At 45.6% G+C, this 19323-nt stretch overlaps 1 protein-coding gene across 1 annotated transcript in view; it reads right to left on the bottom strand.

Annotated features, from left to right (window-relative positions):
• NETO2 (neuropilin and tolloid like 2) overlaps positions 1-15837 on the bottom strand; it is a 31629-nt gene extending 15792 nt beyond the window's left edge. Inside the window, exon 1 of the mRNA XM_063438505.1 lies at positions 15306-15837. Coding sequence (XP_063294575.1) covers positions 15306-15339 — 34 coding nt within the window. The 5' untranslated portion in view covers positions 15340-15837. The remainder of the gene's footprint in view (positions 1-15305) is intronic.
• Positions 15838-19323: the final 3486 nt, after the last annotated feature.

Raw genomic sequence — 19323 nt, 5'->3', positions numbered from 1 at the left:
TGGAGGTATCAGTCACCCTGTACTAGGCCACTCGCTGGAATATAATGGGATTTCTGCTAGAGGTATCGGTCACAGTGTCCTAGGCCGCTCGCTGGGATAGAATGGGATTTCTGCTGGAGGTATCGGTCACAGTGTCCTAGGCCGCTCGCTGGGATAGAATGGGATTTCTGGTAGAGGTGTCGGTCACCGTGTCCTAGGCCACTCGCTGGGATAGAATGGGATTTCTGGTAGAGGTATCGGTCACCGTGTCCTAGGCCACTCGCTGGGATAGAATGAGATTTCTGCTGGAGGTATCGGTCACCGTGTCCTAGGCCGCTCGCTGGGATAGAATGGGATTTCTGGTAGAGGTATCGGTCACCGTGTCCTAGGCCGCTCGCTGGAATAGAATGGGATTTCTGCTGGAGGTATCGGTCACAGTGTCCCAGGCCGCTCGCTGGAATAGAATGGGATTTCTGGTAGAGGTATCGGTCACCGTGTCCTAGGCTGCTCGCTCGGATAGAATGGGATTTCTGGTAGAGGTATCGGTCACAGTGTCCTAGGCTGCTTCCTGGAATAGAATGGGATTTCTGGTAGAGGTATCGGTCACAGTGTCCCAGGCCGCTCGCTGGAATAGAATGGGATTTCTGGTAGAGGTATCGGTCACCGTGTCCTAGGCTGCTCGCTCGGATAGAATGGGATTTCTGGTAGAGGTATCGGTCACAGTGTCCTAGGCTGCTTCCTGGAATAGAATGGGATTTCTGGTAGAGGTATCGGTCACAGTGTCCTAGGCCGCTCGCTGGGATAGAATGGGATTTCTGGTAGAGGTATCGGTCACAGTGTCCTAGGCTGCTTCCTGGAATAGAATGGGATTTCTGGTAGAGGTATCGGTCACCGTGTCCTAGGCCGCTCGCTGGGATAGAATGGGATTTCTGGTAGAGGTATCGGTCACCGTGTCCTAGGCCACTCGCTGGGATAGAATGAGATTTCTGCTGGAGGTATCGGTCACAGTGTCCTAGGCCGCGCGCTGGGATAGAATGGGATTTCTGCTAGAGGTATCGGTCACCGTGTCCTAGGCCGCTCGCTGGGATAGAATGGGATTTCTGCTGGAGGTATCGGTCACAGTGTACTAGGCTGCTCGCTGGGATAGAATGGGATTTCTGCTAGAGGTATCGGTCACAGTGTACTAGGCCGCTCGCTGGGATAGAATGGGATTTCTGCTGGAGGTATCGGTCACAGTGTACTAGGCTGCTCGCTGGGATAGAATGGGATTTCTGGTAGAGGTATCGGTCACAGTGTCCTAGGCTGCTCGCTCGGATAGAATGGGATTTCTGGTAGAGGTATCGGTCACCGTGTCCTAGGCCACTCGCTGGGATAGAATGAGATTTCTGCTGGAGGTATCGGTCACAGTGTCCTAGGCCGCGCGCTGGGATAGAATGGGATTTCTGCTAGAGGTATCGGTCACCGTGTCCTAGGCCGCTCGCTGGGATAGAATGGGATTTCTGCTAGAGGTATCGGTCACCGTGTCCTAGGCCGCTCGCTGGGATAGAATGGGATTTCTGCTGGAGGTATCGGTCACAGTGTACTAGGCTGCTCGCTCGGATAGAATGGGATTTCTGGTAGAGGTATCGGTCACAGTGTCCTAGGCTGCTTCCTGGAATAGAATGGGATTTCTGGTAGAGGTATCGGTCACAGTGTCCTAGGCCGCTCGCTGGGATAGAATGGGATTTCTGGTAGAGGTATCGGTCACAGTGTCCTAGGCTGCTTCCTGGAATAGAATGGGATTTCTGGTAGAGGTATCGGTCACCGTGTCCTAGGCCGCTCGCTGGGATAGAATGGGATTTCTGCTGGAGGTATCGGTCACCGTGTCCTAGGCCGCTCGCTGGGATAGAATGGGATTTCTGCTGGAGGTATCGGTCACAGTGTACTAGGCTGCTCGCTGGGATAGAATGGGATTTCTGGTAGAGGTATCGGTCACAGTGTCCTAGGCTGCTCGCTCGGATAGAATGGGATTTCTGGTAGAGGTATCGGTCACCGTGTCCTAGGCTGCTCGCTCGGATAGAATGGGATTTCTGGTAGAGGTATCGGTCACAGTGTCCTAGGCTGCTTCCTGGAATAGAATGGGATTTCTGGTAGAGGTATCGGTCACCGTGTCCTAGGCCGCTCGCTGGGATAGAATGGGATTTCTGGTAGAGGTATCGGTCACCGTGTCCTAGGCCACTCGCTGGGATAGAATGAGATTTCTGCTGGAGGTATCGGTCACAGTGTCCTAGGCCGCGCGCTGGGATAGAATGGGATTTCTGCTAGAGGTATCGGTCACCGTGTCCTAGGCCGCTCCCTGGAATAGAATGGGATTTCTGCTGGAGGTATCGGTCACAGTGTACTAGGCTGCTCGCTGGGATAGAATGGGATTTCTGCTGGAGGTATCGGTCACAGTGTCCTAGGCTGCTCGCTCGGATAGAATGGGATTTCTGGTAGAGGTATCGGTCACCGTGTCCTAGGCCGCTCGCTGGGATAGAATGGGATTTCTGCTGGAGGTATCTGTCAGTGTCCTAGGCCGCTCGCTGGAATAGAATGGGATTTCTGGTAGAGGTATCGGTCACCGTGTCCTAGGCCGCTCGCTGGGATAGAATGGGATTTCTGCTGGAGGTATCGGTCACAGTGTCCTAGGCCGCTTGCTGGGATAGAATGGGATTTCTGGTAGAGGTATCGGTCACAGTGTCCTAGGCCGCTCGCTGGGATAGAATGGGATTTCCGCTGGAGGTATCGGTCACCCTGTTGCTGTATTCCAGCATATTGCCCTGAGTGTGTTTGGGCTGTGAAGGGTTAATAGAAAGGCTGCGCTGCCCCGAGACACGAAAGCATTGATTTCTGTCTCACGCTATTGAGATTTAGGCTTCATTTATTTTATTAAACGCCAGGAGCAAGATAAATGTCACGCATCTTTTCAGGAAAAACACTTCCCCAGGCGACTTTAAAATGAGAAATGTCAGTCCATGTATCATCGACTGAAAATATAGAAATAAATATACGATATATATATATATACTCTATGAGAAATCTATGCCATTTATCTGGAGGACTTCATACGTAACAATACACTCTTTATTTATTATTTCCCATCCAAGACCACTAGGGAGCGCTCTTCTCCAGATTCTGTGTGGTATGTGATGATGGGGGAATACATGGCACAAAACCTTAAGGCTTGCTGAGCAGGATGGGAATTGTAGTTCACAAACCTCTTCAGTGCTAAGGTCAGCCGTCATGGGATTTTAATAACCATAAATGTATAGGTATCCTTTCAGGGTAATTCTCATGGCAGATTTATTTTAGCTGGTAGTATTTTGTGTGTGTGTATGTATGTAAATATATATCTATAAAACGGTAAAGAAGGATGGGTTAGTTAGATGCTGGCTGCCCGCCGTGTCCCTGTGGCTCACCCCATATAAGGTAGGGGTTAATCCTGATTTCAGCATTAAGAGGGTGTGAATGTGCTGTGAATGTGTGTCTATGTATAGGTATAAATAGTAATAATTTATTGTATATCAGACCGAGCAGTCACACTGGGCACTGTGTGGGGGCACCTTCACAATCTCCATTAATGGTTCTATTATTCGTTCAGTCCTGGAGAGCCCACACAGCTGGCATGGTAAGTGTATTGATCGTAGGGACGTGGAATCTGGCATGTGTGTCTGAGTACTGAGTGTGACTGCTTGTATCGTCCTGGGATAGTCCAGTCCAAATATATCATGAAAGCATTGTGGCAGAGATATCCCTGGCTCAATGCAATCCGTGCGCAAATAAAGTGACCTATTCTTACACAGCTATTTCACACATAGTATTTATCAAGCTCACCCCAGAGGGTAAATCTTATTCCAGAGTGTTTGATTGAAACAACGACCCCCCCCACCCCCCAATGCTTCCATTATTTCACCCCAATATCTCTTGATACAGCTAGAGTTGTATTAAGCTATAGCAGAGTGAGAATTAACCTCTTGGCTGGGACTGAAAAATGGTCCCACGTGGCTATTTAGTGGATCACCACTGACTGGAAGAGATCCCCAGGTAACTGGCCACAATAATTGGGTTAGAGTATTCCCTTCCACAGCTTGGTGGAGACAGATCCACCTGTAACAGGGAATTCTACAGCGGATACATTACAGAATGTATTTTATTATATATTATATTATAATTGAAGAATGGATCATCAAATTAATGCCATGCAAATAGCTTAGATCCTTGTGCAGAACATGTTTTGGTATGATATTGGTATGTTTGTATCAAGTCATAGTCTGATGACAGACTCCTGGGGCTAGGACTTCCTAATTGAGGTTTTCTCAAGCTCTGTAAATCCCCGGCCTGGATTCATGCTGCCGTACCATAACTAGTGCTGTCCTGCGAGGCCTTCAGTGCCGCTAAAGTACAGTCAGTGTAGCGGTTTATTATTTGGGATAAATAAGCCCATTCTCTGCGTTTTGGAAAGAGTATTTTGTTTGACGTCTGGTTTATAACTTGTCGGTCAGAAACTGGCATTTCGTGATTAAGGATTTGTAGAGGAAAATATTGCCGCTAGTTTATTACAGATTTTCTAAATCCGCTTATCAGAATACCTGCGTAAAATTAGCAACTTTTGGACGAATGCTGGAGGATGTAAATGACCTGAAACTTGTGTGTGAACGTGTGACGGGATATCTGGGGGACACGCTGCGAAATCTCATCGTAATGTACAGTTTAAAGGACTGATTATAATATTTATAGAACACAATACAATACACTCAATAATGCAGCTTTTATTAAAGATATGGATTCATCAAAATATCCCTACTTTCTGACAATCGGTGCCGTTTCTGGGACAGTCTGAGATGTTTAATGTTGTTCTGTGTAGAAACATGAATCGGTTATTGTAGCTATAACTCGAATAATGAAGAACTGTGCCCTCAGGGAGCTGATACCCACCTCATCATGTCTCCTCTGCAAAGCACAGGTTAGAACCAATGTGTTTTGTTCTTCTAGTGTTGAACGTGTGTGTGTGACGAGTTTTGTGTTTAATAATTCAGAAACAATTACTGCAGATTTAATGGAAATTAATGAAGTGGGAACAGTTTGGAACATTTAATTGGGTCCTAAATTCCAATCAATATGCTTTAAATTGGGCAATTTGGAAACCTAGGAGAAAGTAATATTCCTCTCGGCGTCCCACAAACTCTTCTTATGGTTTATTAGGGATATTGGCAAATATCGGTATGGGCCCCCAATGTATACAGATATTGCCGATAATGTGAGAGGTGCCAGTGGCCCAGGGCACACAGGGCCAGCACGTCCATATGGCCGAACAGGTTGGCGCTTTAGGGCGCACCGGCTCTGGTGGTGCAAGAATTGAATGAACGGCAGGAAGGAAGCGCTCAGCACTCCCCCTACCAGGTACTCTGTGTAGCGTGGTCGAGTGTAGCAGAGCGCACTGCTGTACAGGAGCTTCAGTTTCCTGGACCCTGCCGAACTGACAGGAAGTGCTCACTGAGAGAGCACTTCCTGTCAGTCTGGCCAGGTACAGGAAACCGAAGCTACAAGAGAGGTAATGAGACGCACAGGGAGGGGAGAGGACCACCAAGGGGGTGACACTAAAGGACAGGAAGAGGAGAGAAACACTAAGGGGAAGGGGGGAGAGAGGAACACTAAGGGACGAGGAGAGGAGAGGTACACTAAGGGACAAGGATGGCAGGTGAGGGGAGAGGTACACTAAGGTACAAGGATGGCAGGTGAGGGGAGAGGTACAATAAGGTACAGGGAATGGAGGGGAGGTGAGGGGAGAGGTACACTAAAGGACAGGGAATGGAGGGGAGCTGAGGGGAGAGGTACACTAATGGACGGAGGGGAGGTGAGGGGAGAGGTACACTAATGGACAGAGGGGAGGTGAGGGGAGAGGTACACTAATGGACGGAGGGGAGGTGAGGGGAGAGGTACACTAATGGACGGAGGGGAGGTGAGGGGAGAGGTACACTAATGGACGGAGGGGAGGTGAGGGGAGAGGTACACTAATGGACGGAGGGGAGGTGAGGGGAGAGGTACACTAAGGGATGGGGGGAGGTGAGGGGAGAGGTACACTAAGGGATGGGGGGGAGGTGAGGGGAGAGGTACACTAAGGGACGGGGGGGAGGTGAGGGGAGAGGTACACTAAGGGATGGGGGGAGGTGAGGGGAGAGGTACACTAAGGGACGGGGGGGAGGTGAGGGGAGAGGTACACTAAGGGACTGGGGGGGTGAGGGGAGAGGTACACTAAAGGACGGGGGGAGGTGAGGGGAGAGGTACACTAAGGGATGGGAGGGAATTTGAGGGGAGAGGTACACTAAGGAACAGGGATGGGAGGGAAGAGCAACACTAAATATTCTTGAAAACATAAAAAAATCTGACTGGCATGTATATTTTGTGCATTTACCACTTACAAAAAAATTGCAAAATAAATAATAATAAACATGTTCAGTTAATAGATTTGTGCATAAATAGTTTATTTTTTCAAGATGGTAAATGTACAGAATATCAGTAAGTTATCGGCTATTGGCCTGAAAGTTCACAGATTATCAGTATCGGTCAATCCCTAGTTTATATTATTTGTTTAGTCTGTTTGCAACTTTATCTGTCTCCGATCAGCAAGTCTCTGGGCTATTCCATGTATCTACTGCCCTTTCTATATCACTGTTACTCCTTTCACTGGAAGGCTATTCCAGGTATCCACTACCCTTTCTATATCACTGTTACTGCTCCCACTGGAAAGCTATTCCAGGTATCTACTACCCTTTCTATATCACTGTTACCGCTCCCACTGGAAGGCTATTCCAGGTATCTACTACCCTTTCTCTATCACTGTTACCGCTCCCACTGGAAGGCTATTCCACGTATCTACTACCCTTTCTATATCACTGTTACTGCTCCCACTGGAAGGTTATTCCTGGTATCTACTACCCTTTCTATATCACTGTTACTGCTTCCACTGAAAAGCTATTCCAGGTATCTACTACCCTTTCTATATCACTGTTACCGCTCCCACTGAAAGGCTATTCCAGGTATCTACTACCCTTTCTATATCACTGTTACTGCTCCCACTGGAAGGTTATTCCTGGTATCTACTACCCTTTCTATATCACTGTTACTGCTTCCACTGGAAGGCTATTCCAGGCGTCTACTACCCTTTCTATATCACTGTTGCTGCTCCCACTGGAAGGCTATTCCAGGTATCTACTACCCTTTCTATATAACCGTTACTGCTCCCACTGGAAGGCTATTCCAGGTATCCACTACCCTTTCTATATCGCTGTTACTGCTCCCACTGAAAGGCTATTCCAGGTATTTACTACCCTTTCTATATCGCTGTTACTGCTCCCACTGGAAGGCTATTCCAGGTATCTACTACCCTTTCTATATAACCGTTACTGCTCCCACTGGAAGGCTATTCCAGATATCTACTACCCTTTCTATATTACTGTTACTGCTCCTACTGGAAGGCTATTCCAGGTATCTACTACCCTTTCTATATCGCTGTTACTGCTCCCACTGGAGGGCTATTCCAGGTATTTACTACCCTTTCTATATCGCTGTTACTGCTCCCACTGGAGGGCTATTCCAGGTATCTACTGCCCTTTCTATATCACTGTTACTGCTCCCACTGGAAGGCTATTCCAGGTATCTACTACCCTTTCTATATAACCGTTACTGCTCCCACTGGAAGGTTATTCCTGGTATCTACTACCCTTTCTATATCACTGTTACTGCTTCCACTGGAAGGCTATTCCAGGCGTCTACTACCCTTTCTATATCACTGTTGCTGCTCCCACTGGAAGGCTATTCCAGGTATCTACTACCCTTTCTATATAACCGTTACTGCTCCCACTGGAAGGCTATTCCAGGTATCCACTACCCTTTCTATATCGCTGTTACTGCTCCCACTGAAAGGCTATTCCAGGTATTTACTACCCTTTCTATATCGCTGTTACTGCTCCCACTGGAGGGCTATTCCAGGTATCTACTACCCTTTCTATATCACTGTTACTGCTCCCACTGGAAGGCTATTCCAGGTATCTACTACCCTTTCTATATAACCGTTACTGCTCCCACTGGAAGGCTATTCCAGATATCTACTACCCTTTCTATATTACTGTTACTGCTCCTACTGGAAGGCTATTCCAGGTATTTACTACCCTTTCTATATCGCTGTTACTGCTCCCACTGGAGGGCTATTTCAGGTATCTACTGCCCTTTCTATATCACTGTTACTGCTCCCACTGGAAGGCTATTCCAGGTATCTACTACCCTTTCTATATCACTGTTACTGCGCCCACTGGAAAGCTATTCCAGGTATCTACTACCCTTTCTATATAACCGTTACTGCTCCCACTGGAAGGTTATTCCTGGTATCTACTACCCTTTCTATATCACTGTTACTGCTTCCACTGGAAGGCTATTCCAGGCGTCTACTACCCTTTCTATATCACTGTTGCTGCTCCCACTGGAAGGCTATTCCAGGTATCTACTACCCTTTCTATATAACCGTTACTGCTCCCACTGGAAGGCTATTCCAGGTATCCACTACCCTTTCTATATCGCTGTTACTGCTCCCACTGAAAGGCTATTCCAGGTATTTACTACCCTTTCTATATCGCTGTTACTGCTCCCACTGGAGGGCTATTCCAGGTATCTACTACCCTTTCTATATCACTGTTACTGCTCCCACTGGAAGGCTATTCCAGGTATCTACTACCCTTTCTATATAACCGTTACTGCTCCCACTGGAAGGCTATTCCAGATATCTACTACCCTTTCTATATTACTGTTACTGCTCCTACTGGAAGGCTATTCCAGGTATTTACTACCCTTTCTATATCGCTGTTACTGCTCCCACTGGAGGGCTATTCCAGGTATCTACTACCCTTTCTATATCACTGTTACTGCTCCCACTGGAAGGCTATTCCAGGTATCTACTACCCTTTCTATATCACTGTTACTGCTCCCACTGGAAGGCTATTCCAGGTATCTACTACCCTTTCTATATCGCTGTTACTGCTCCCACTGGAGGGCTATTCCAGGTATCTACTACCCTTTCTATATCGCTGTTACTGCTCCCACTGGAGGGCCATTCCAGGTATCTACTACTATTTCTATATCGCTGTTACTGCTCCCACTGGAAGGCTATTCCAGGTATCTACTGCCCTTTCTATATCACTGTTACTGCTCCCACTGGAAGGCTATTCCACGTATCTACTACCCTTTCTATATCACTGTTACTGCTCCCACTGGAAGGTTATTCCTGGTATCTATTACCCTTTCTATATCACTGTTACTGCTCCCACTGGAAGGCTATTCCAGGTATCTACTACCCTTTCTATATCACTGTTACTGCTCCCACTGGGAGGCTATTCCAGGTATCTACTACCCTTTCTATATCACTGTTACTGCTCCCACTGGAAGGCTATTCCAGGTATTTACTACCCTTTCTATATCACTGTTACTGCTCCCACTGGAAGGCTATTCCAGGTATCTACTACCCTTTCTATATCACTGTTACTGCTCCCACTGGAAGGCTATTCCAGGTATTTACTACCCTTTCTATATCACTGTTACTGCTCCCACTGGAAGGCTATTCCAGGTATCTACTGCCCTTTCTATATCACTGTTACTGCTCCCACTGGAATGCTATTCCAGGTATCTACTACCCTTTCTATATCACTGTTACTGCTCCCACTGGAAGGCTATTCCTGGTATCTACTACCCTTTCTATATCACTGTTACTGCTCCCACTGGAAGGCTATTCCAGGTATCTACTGCCCTTTCTATATCACTATTACTGCTCCCACTGGAAGGCTATTCCACGTATCTACTACCCTTTCTATATCACTGTTACTGCTCCCACTGGAAGGCTATTCCACGTATCTACTACCCTTTCTATATCACTGTTACTGCTCCCACTGGAAGGTTATTCCAGGTATCTATTACCCTTTCTATATCACTGTTACTGCTCCCACTGGAAGGCTATTCCAGGTATCTACTGCCCTTTCTATATTACTGTTACTGCTCCCACTGGAAGGCTATTCCAGGTATCTACTACCCTTTTTATATCACTGTTACTGCTCCCACTGGAAGGCTATTCCAGGTATCTACTGCCCTTTCTATATTACTGTTACTGCTCCCACTGGAAGGCTATTCCAGGTATCTACTACCCTTTCTATATCACTGTTACTGTTCCCACTGGAAGGCTATTCCAGGTATCTACTACCCTTTCTATATCACTGTTACTGTTCCCACTGGAAGGCTATTCCAGGTATCTACTGCCCTTTCTATATCACTGTTACTGCTCCCACTGGAAGGCTATTCCAGGTATCTACTACCCTTTCTATATCACTGTTACCGCTCCCACTGGAAGGCTATTCCAGGTATCTACTACCCTTTCTATATCACTGTTACTGCTCCCACTGGAAGGCTATTCCAGGTATCTACCACCCTTTCTATATCACTGTTACTGCTCCCACTGGAAGGCTATTCCAGGTATCTACTACCCTTTCTAAATCACTGTTACTGCTCCCACTGGAAGGCTATTCCAGGTATCTACTACCCTTTCTATATCACTGTTACTGCTCCCACTGGAAGGCTATTCCAGGTATCTACTACCCTTTCTAAATCACTGTTACTGCTCCCACTGGAAGGCTATTCCAGGTATCTACTACCCTTTCTATATTACTGTTATATACTTGCCATCATTTCACATGGACCCTGAGGGACACTTTAATTTTAGGGGTGTGTGGGGTTTTGGCCAGGAGCGGGGCGTTCTAAAGATTTCAGGTGACTTACTGATAATTTATACAGCTAAAATGTAATTTACAACAAGAACAATGTATCGTTTTTCCACAGACTCGTTTCTAAACACATTTATTGTACTTTAAAGGACCACTGTAGGCACCCAGACCACTTCAGCTCAATGAAGTGGTCTGGGTGCCCGGTCCCCAAGGTTTTAACCCTAGAGCTGAAAACATGTTTCAGAGAAACTGCTATGTTTACACTGAGGGTTAATCCAGCCTCTAGTGGCTGTCTCCCTGACGGCCACTAGAGGCCGCGTCCGGGATTTACACTGAGTAAATTGCACTTATAGATCCCCATAGGAAAGCATTGAGTAATGCTTTTCTATGGTCGGGTTTGAATGCACGCGCATGCGCATTTGGCTCCACTCAGAAGCTGATGACGATGGAGGAGGAGAGGTCACCAGCGCCGAGGGAGACCCTAAATTAAGGTAAGCAAATAAATGGTGACTAGGGCTCTATAGTGTACCTTTAATGACACATTACTGGGAGTATTATTGCTGTGGGGCTCTGTTATACACTCAGACACATTACTGGGAGTATTATTGCTGTGGAGCTCTGTTATACACTCAGACACATTACTGGGAGTATTATTGCTGTGGGGCTCTGTTATACACTCAGACACATTACTGGGAGTATTATTGCTGTGGAGCTCTGTTATACACTCAGACACATTACTGGGAGTATTATTGCTGTGGGGCTCTGTTATACACTCAGACACATTACTGGGAGTATTATTGCTGTGGAGCTCTGTTATACACTCAGACACATTACTGGGAGTTTTATTAATGTGGGGCTCTGTTATACACTCAGAAACATTACTGGGAGTTTTATTAATGTGGGGCTCTGTTATACACTCAGACACATTACTGGGAGTATTATTGCTGTGGAGCTCTGTTATACACTCAGACACATTACTGGGAGTTTTATTAATGTGGGGCTCTGTTATACATTCAGACACATTACTGGGAGTATTATCGCTGTGGAGCTCTGTTATACACTCAGACACATTACTGGGAGTATTATTGCTGTGGGGCTCTGTTATACACTCAGACACATTACTGGGAGTATTATTGCTGTGGAGCTCTGTTATACACCCAGACACATTACTGGGAGTTTTATTGATGTGGGGCTCTGTTATACACCAGGGAGCTCCTAGAAAAGAGGGAAATTAGGAGAAAAAAAGACACAGGGATTTGGGCTCAAAATAGGGATTGTCCTTCCTAAAATGGGACACTTAGGAGGTATGTATTAACTGCCTCCACTGGGAGGTCAGTCCAGGTATCTAGTATAATTTCCCTAGTGCTGTATTTGCTCACATTAGCAGTCAGTTCTCCCGCCTGTGTTGGAAGCAGCCCCGGATGCCGTCACAATGGGAGCTTTATGTTAGCCTGCTGAATAGAGGCGGGATTATTTATTTATTTATTTATTATTGCCATTTATATAGCGCCAACAGATTCCGTAGCGCTTTACAATATTATGAGAGGGGGGATGTAACTATAAATAGGACAATTAGAAAGAACTTACAGGAACGATAGGTTGAAGAGGACCCTGCTCAATCAAGCTTACAGTCTATAGGAGGTGGGTGTAAAACACATTAGGACAGGATGTAAAGGGTTAAATGAGTCTCAGTACGAGGGGCAGAATGGCTGCTGAGGGGTATAGATTGCTGTGCGCTCCATGTGTTCATCTTCCAATTCTCGCTCACGCTGTGCTAAACCTTTTGATAAATGCATGCTTGGCGCGGCAGAATGCAAATCTTCCTAATTCGCAGAGACTTGGAAAGCCGCCCTGTACCCAGCGAAGTTCCCCACGTTTCCCCACCGGGCTTTATTCACTAAACAGCAAACTATACTGAACTGGAAAGCCAACTGTATCAGTTAAACACAGCAAACTGTGTGCGGGTCTCTGGGAACTATTACGACACAGAGAAATGTTACCGGTTACCACTTTTATTGATCATTTTACAATTTTATGTTAATGAATAATCTGCACTCGGATTATATTCAGTTAATCCCACTACTTCCACTTATTAACCCCTCGGGTGTCAGCATCCCACCAGCCTGCGTGTCCACTAGCTGTCTGACAATTCGAGAACGCTCTTTGCACTTTCCTGGTTCTTACTTTTCTTGGTAAAATCGCACCAAGTTTGGATACATTCTGGGTTTATAGTCCTTCGTACCATTTAGAGCTGGTATTCGGAAATCTCCTTCACCCACATCGGATTTCTGTGTGTGTGTGTGTATATATATATATATGTCGTTTTATTGAGTTAAATTCGAGACTCGAATTGGGGTTAAGGGCCCCATCTATACACCATGACCCAACCGGAACGGGTTTACCCGTGTTGCTCCAAATGTAACCTCTACATTGAAGAAAATGATGCGTAAAAAGGAGAATTGTTTAGTATAATTTTACCTCCTTACAGATCCCTGCTAAGATCTCATCTTGAATATGGCCAGTGAGTCTCGAACATGACATTCTGGAACCAACAAAAATGATCAAGGCAGACCACAAAAATGAATAAGGGCAATCTATGGCTTTGGTCACCAAGAAATCCGATATCCGTTTCCTTCAGGGGGCATAATGTTATACAGCGTATGTAAGACGGTACAAGCAACTCTCAGTGACCTGCTGATCAGCAAGACTGTACAAAGGACAAGAGGTCATCCTTTGAGACTTTTGGAAAGGAAATTTTACGTAGACAAAAGGAAAGTGTTCATTACGTTTTTGTGATAGATCGTGAAATTTGATGACAATGAAATTGCATTAGATTATTTGACGCACAATTGATAGATTTTATTTTGCACTAGATTTGTTTGAGTCACAATTGATATATATATATATTAGCTTTTGTTTGGATCAACAGCCGCAACAGGGCAGTGTGAATGTTGAATGTGTTATTTGGTAAAGCAGCCAGAATGATCCATAGAGGAAGCTGTAGCATCAAAATCCAACTACAGTTATAAATGAATGAGATCACTGTCGTTGGTGCTCTGTATGTCCAACAACCACCAGTTGGGTCTCTGTTTCCTGTGGCCATACTGTGCAAGCTTGCTCTCACACTCTATCTGTATTGTGTCAGCCAGCACAGGGATCTTTCTAGACAGCAGAGCTAACAATCGCTGCCTAGCACAGGAGTGTTCCCAGGGTCTGTAGATCACTCTATTGTACCACAAGCAGTGTGTATGGTATTGGCATTCTGTATATGGTGTAGTGACAATTTGTGCATTGCCCATCCCTCGGTACTGAGGCAGTCAATCTCTGGAATTATCCTACAAATAATGTGTGTTCCCCTTTATTTCATGTTTACGTTCATTTAACCCCTTTCTCAGACAGGTTAGTCCTGGATTGCTCCTTATTGCAGAACAAGAAATGTCTCACCGGCTCTGAGTGACACCGGTCCAAAACTAGGACTGTCTGGTTCTTATCGAATGCATATTATTGTGCTGTTTATTATGGGCCATGCTGTGTGGATAAACTCCATGGATTGCAAACAAGTGCTTTTTATGCTAAATTCAATGGACCTTCAGCATAAAATATACAAAATCAAGAAATTTGCATTAAAAATTAGAGAGTGTGGATTTTGTCCTAGAATAGGCATGTAGCATAGCACAGGGTTTAGTATACATTGTGTGCTGGGTATAATGCCTAGAGGAGCTCAGAAGATGCAATATGTGTAAGGTCCAAGCAGGGTGACTTGTGGGTTTCTCAAGTCATCTGCTAAGAACCAAACCATAGGGATGAAGTTAGGGGCCATCAAGAAATAGGTGTATTTGGTAAGAAAGTCCTCCTATGAGGATGAGGGGTACTGGATGAGGGTTAGATGAAACATTGTAGATTTGTTTGGCATAGCTCATTTATGGGGAAGTTTCTCTTTGTCCACCTGATGGACTCCAAACCAGCCTCGGGGCTTGGCACGTTCACCGAGCTGCCTTCAGTGCAAACAAACGCTCTAACCCATACTAAGAGCTATTCCTGGAAAGGGGACGTGGCAGCCATAGGACAGATTTGCCCAAGGATGCCAATGCTGAACTTCTCCAAAAAGACCGATCCTGGAGAACCTCCTGCTGAGTGCAGCCTTTCTTTTTCCCTCTAGAGGGCACTCTAAGACCAAGTGGTTAATGCCCATCTGTGCTGAAGAGGAATGTTTATGAGAAAATAATGTTCCGATGGGTACCCTGGGGTATTTAGCATTCCAAGTGCCCTGAGGATCACAGATTGCCCACGAAGCTAAGCACCCCATGCAGGTCACTGGCTATTCACTCCTGGGACCAGTGCCTCTAGCCATGCTCAGAGTGAGGTCTCTCTACCACCTGACTGCATGGTACATACCGTATAAACCGAGAGCTAGTGTTAGCCTCTGACTAAATGTTAATTGGGTTAAAAGCTGGTATTGATTAATACATCTGCTGGGATTGGCATGCACCCCCCAATTCTTGGAATGTACATTCTTTAAATCAGCAGAGACAATGAAAAATATCATCTTACCTTCCAGGATAAAATAGACTTTCTCTAAACCCATGGTGCTGCTTTCACTAAGACCAATGGTGGACCCCCTGCCGGGCTTTCAACTCCGAAGAAATCAGCAGAAATCCAAAGTCCAAGATGTGTCCCCCCACTGTGTATGACATGCCCCCTCTCACTAGCCCCTCAGTCTCGGTCTTCCCTTTAGTTGGGAGTTAGATTTGCAGCTGTTTCACCATGCCAGCCTCCCCACAGCTTCTGATTTACCTAAAACTTGTTCCCCTGTGCGAGTCGAGGGGACCAGCTGGATTACCTAGGGAGGGACAAGTCGTCTTTTTGGGAGACTGTGCCCCAAATCTGCAGCGATAGCACCTCTTCAGAGACTGCTCAGCAAAACTCCAATCCATTAGGAATCTCCCCTCGTATAACCCCCCCAAGCATTGACTCTCCAAGGGCCACAGCTGTGCCCTAGTCCAGCATCCATGACTCCCTCCCAAGCGTGCGATGGGAAGAGGGGTCCACGATGCAGCAGCCTGGCAGAAAGGATGCAGCTCAAATGGAGTGTTTCAAACAAATGAGGCTCATTTAGGATGTGAGAGGCTTGTACGCATGTCACCCATACCCTCCCCACCTCCTCTATCCCCTCCTCTCCTTCATTCTCCTCACTGCTGTCTGTGTGTGAATTCACATAGTGGAGATGGACTGGGATGTGCAAGGGTCTGACAGTGTTTGCTGAATATTTATACATATTCTGGGATTTACAAAGGTTGTCTGACCTAAAAAAAAAAGTGTGTCTCTCAGAGTTTCCCCCAGGGAAGATTGACACTGGAGGTAAGAAGAGGGAATTTACAATATTCAGAATTTTTCTTATTAAATATATTTTTATCTTGTGAGAGACAAGCAAGCTTTAACAATTCATATCCTGAACATCACATAACCTGCATAGAGCCTGAGATATTTTATAGAACACTCCCAGTCCCATGATATATATTCTATTCCGCCCACGGTCCTGTGATATATATTCTATTCCGCCCACGGTCCCGTGATATATATTCTATTCCGCCCACGGTCCTGTGATATATATTCTATTCCGCCCACGGTCCCGTGATATATATTCTATTCCGCCCACGGTCCCGTGATATATATTCTATTCCGCCCACGGTCCCGTGATATATATTCTATTCTGCTCACGGTCCTGTGATATATATTCTATTCCGCCCACGGTCCCGTGATATATATTCTATTCCGCTCACGGTCCTGTGATATATATTCTATTCCGCCCACGGTCCCGTGATATATATTCTATTCTGCTCACGGTCCTGTGATATATATTCTATTTCGCCCACGGTCCTGTGATATATATTCTATTCCGCCCACGGTCCTGTGATATATATTCTATTCCGCCCACGGTCCTGTGATATATATTCTATTCCGCCCACGGTCCTGTGATATATATTCTATTCCGCCCACGGTCCTGTGATATATATTCTATTCCGCCCACGGTCCTGTGATATATATTCTATTCCGCCCACGGTCCTGTGATATATATTCTATTCCGCCCACGGTCCTGTGATATATATTCTATTCCGCCCACGGTCCTGTGATATATATTCTATTCCGCCCACGGTCCTGTGATATATATTCTATTCCGCCCACGGTCCTGTGATATATATTCTATTCCGCCCACAGTCCTGTGATATATATTCTATTCCGCTCACGGTCCTGTAATATATATTCTATTCCGCCCACGGTCCCGTGATATATATTCTATTCTGCTCACGGTCCTGTGATATATATTCTATTCCGCCCACGGTCCCGTGATATATATTCTATTCCGCCCACGGTCCCATGATATATATTCTATTCCGCTCACGGTCCTGTGATATATATTCTATTCCGCTCACGGTCCTGTGATATATATTCTATTCCGCTCACAGTCCTGTGATATATATTCTATTCCGCTCACGGTCCTGTAATATATATTCTATTCCGTTCACGATCCTGTAATATATATTTTATTCTGTCAGTGAGTGTATAACCCCCTTAAACTAAATCGGCCCCACCCCTTCCTGTAAAGGCTGCACCTTTTCCTGTTTAAGACCAACACACACTTTGAATGACAGACATACACCCTCATTGATACATGCTCTGATATACACTCACTGACAGATATAGAGTCCACTTTACTAAATAACCCTGACATTGTGTATACTATAAAACGTATCAGCAAATTTGTGTGTAATATGAAATATATCAGAAAACGAGTATAATATGAAATGTCGAACAGAATTGCAGAATAGAAAATATATCACGGGACCGTGGGCGGAATAGAATATATATCACGGGACCGTGGGCGGAATAGAAAATATATCACGGGACCGTGGACGGAATAGAATATATATCACAGGACCGTGGGCGGAATAGAATATATATCACAAGACCGTGAGCGAAATAGAATGATCTTGGGTATTAATTACACAATCCCCCAAAATTGTCCATATAACACAAAACATCCGTACACAAACACCTAGAGAGAGACAAGAATACACACACTTGGACAAACATACAGAGACAGACACAAATGCACACACTTCTATGAACACTGAGAGACAGACAAGAATGCACACACTTAGATGAACACTGAGAGACAGACATGAATGCATACACTTGTATGAACACAGAGACAGACAAGAATGCACACACTTGGACGAACACACAGAGACAGAAACAAATGTACACACTTGTATGAACACAGAAAGACAAGAATGCACACACTGAGATGAACACTGAGAGACAGACAAGAATGCGCACACTTGGACGAACACACAGAGACAGACACAAATGCACACTGTTGTATGAACACAGACAGACAAGAATGCACACACTTGGACGAACACACAGAGACACACAAATGAACAAGCTTGTCTGAACACAGAGACAGACAAGAATGCACACACTTGGACAAACACTGAGACAGACAAGAATGCACACACTTGTATAGACACAGACACAAATGCATACAATTGTATTAACACAAACAGACCAGAATGCACACACGTAGACCAACACACACATGCATGCAGACATTCACTCTCTGTCCTGATAATATGACTTATAAAGCATTTTATTAAACAGAATATCTGAAATTTACACTAAGCCTTTCATGTGTTATGGTAATGTGATGTAATTCCAGTAAAATACAAGTTTAGCAGGCTAAGATTGCCACAAGGCATATGTATGTATATGTGTTTGTAGTATCAGTTGGTTAATTACACGTAGCTAAGATACTGTTATCACTGTACTGACCAGGTGCAGGAATGTAAGAACTGGAATTACGCGTCCCTCTCCTTTGTATCAGATGAGCCACGTGGTTAGACCGGATGGATGAGTTTAGACTCTATTTATTAAATAGGTTAAGGGTATGTGTGGGTGTAGTTAATTGTGGGAGGAGCTACAGTGCTATATAAGGAATGTACTCTATGTATTCAGTACTCAGACTTTGCTGTATTTTGGTGACGCTAGTCCCTCTGAGTCCCGATCGGTGATCCAATAAAGAATCTCTTCCTTCCTGAAGAAACCTGTGTCCATCTCTCTGTGCTTGGCTTCCGTCAGTTTCTCCGGTATCATTTGGTGCATTGGCCGGGAAGCTCATCGTTCAACGGTAGCTGAGAGGCAGAGGCGTGAGACGGTCTATCTTTGCCCACGTTCTCTACGGCTGCACCCCTGAACTTCTGCGTGGACCTCCCTTCGTCTCGGCGCCACTGGTCTGTTGTCCAGGAGATCATCGGCCTCTACGTGAGAAGTGCTGGGGTGTCCCCGTCGATGAGTGTGAACTCAGGTTCAGGAACGAGGAGGTAAGACAACTGCTGTTTTAGACGGCAGGACCCACTAGGGGTATACCGATTGTGCGGTAGGCCCAAAGGGGTTTTGAATCTGTGTATCTGCCCCCTCTGTCGGAGGGAAGGAGCGAAGGCGCACCGCTCGATCGAACGCTCTTTAGTCAGACCGTTTGATTTGGTTAGTCAGGCGGGGTCCTGGTGTA

Source organism: Pelobates fuscus, chromosome 12 (genome assembly GCF_036172605.1).
Source record: "Pelobates fuscus isolate aPelFus1 chromosome 12, aPelFus1.pri, whole genome shotgun sequence".
In the NCBI taxonomy this organism is placed as follows: Eukaryota; Metazoa; Chordata; class Amphibia; order Anura; family Pelobatidae; genus Pelobates; species Pelobates fuscus.
The sequence above is the reverse complement of the archived record's forward strand: the minus strand, read 5'-3'. Positions and strand labels throughout refer to the sequence as shown.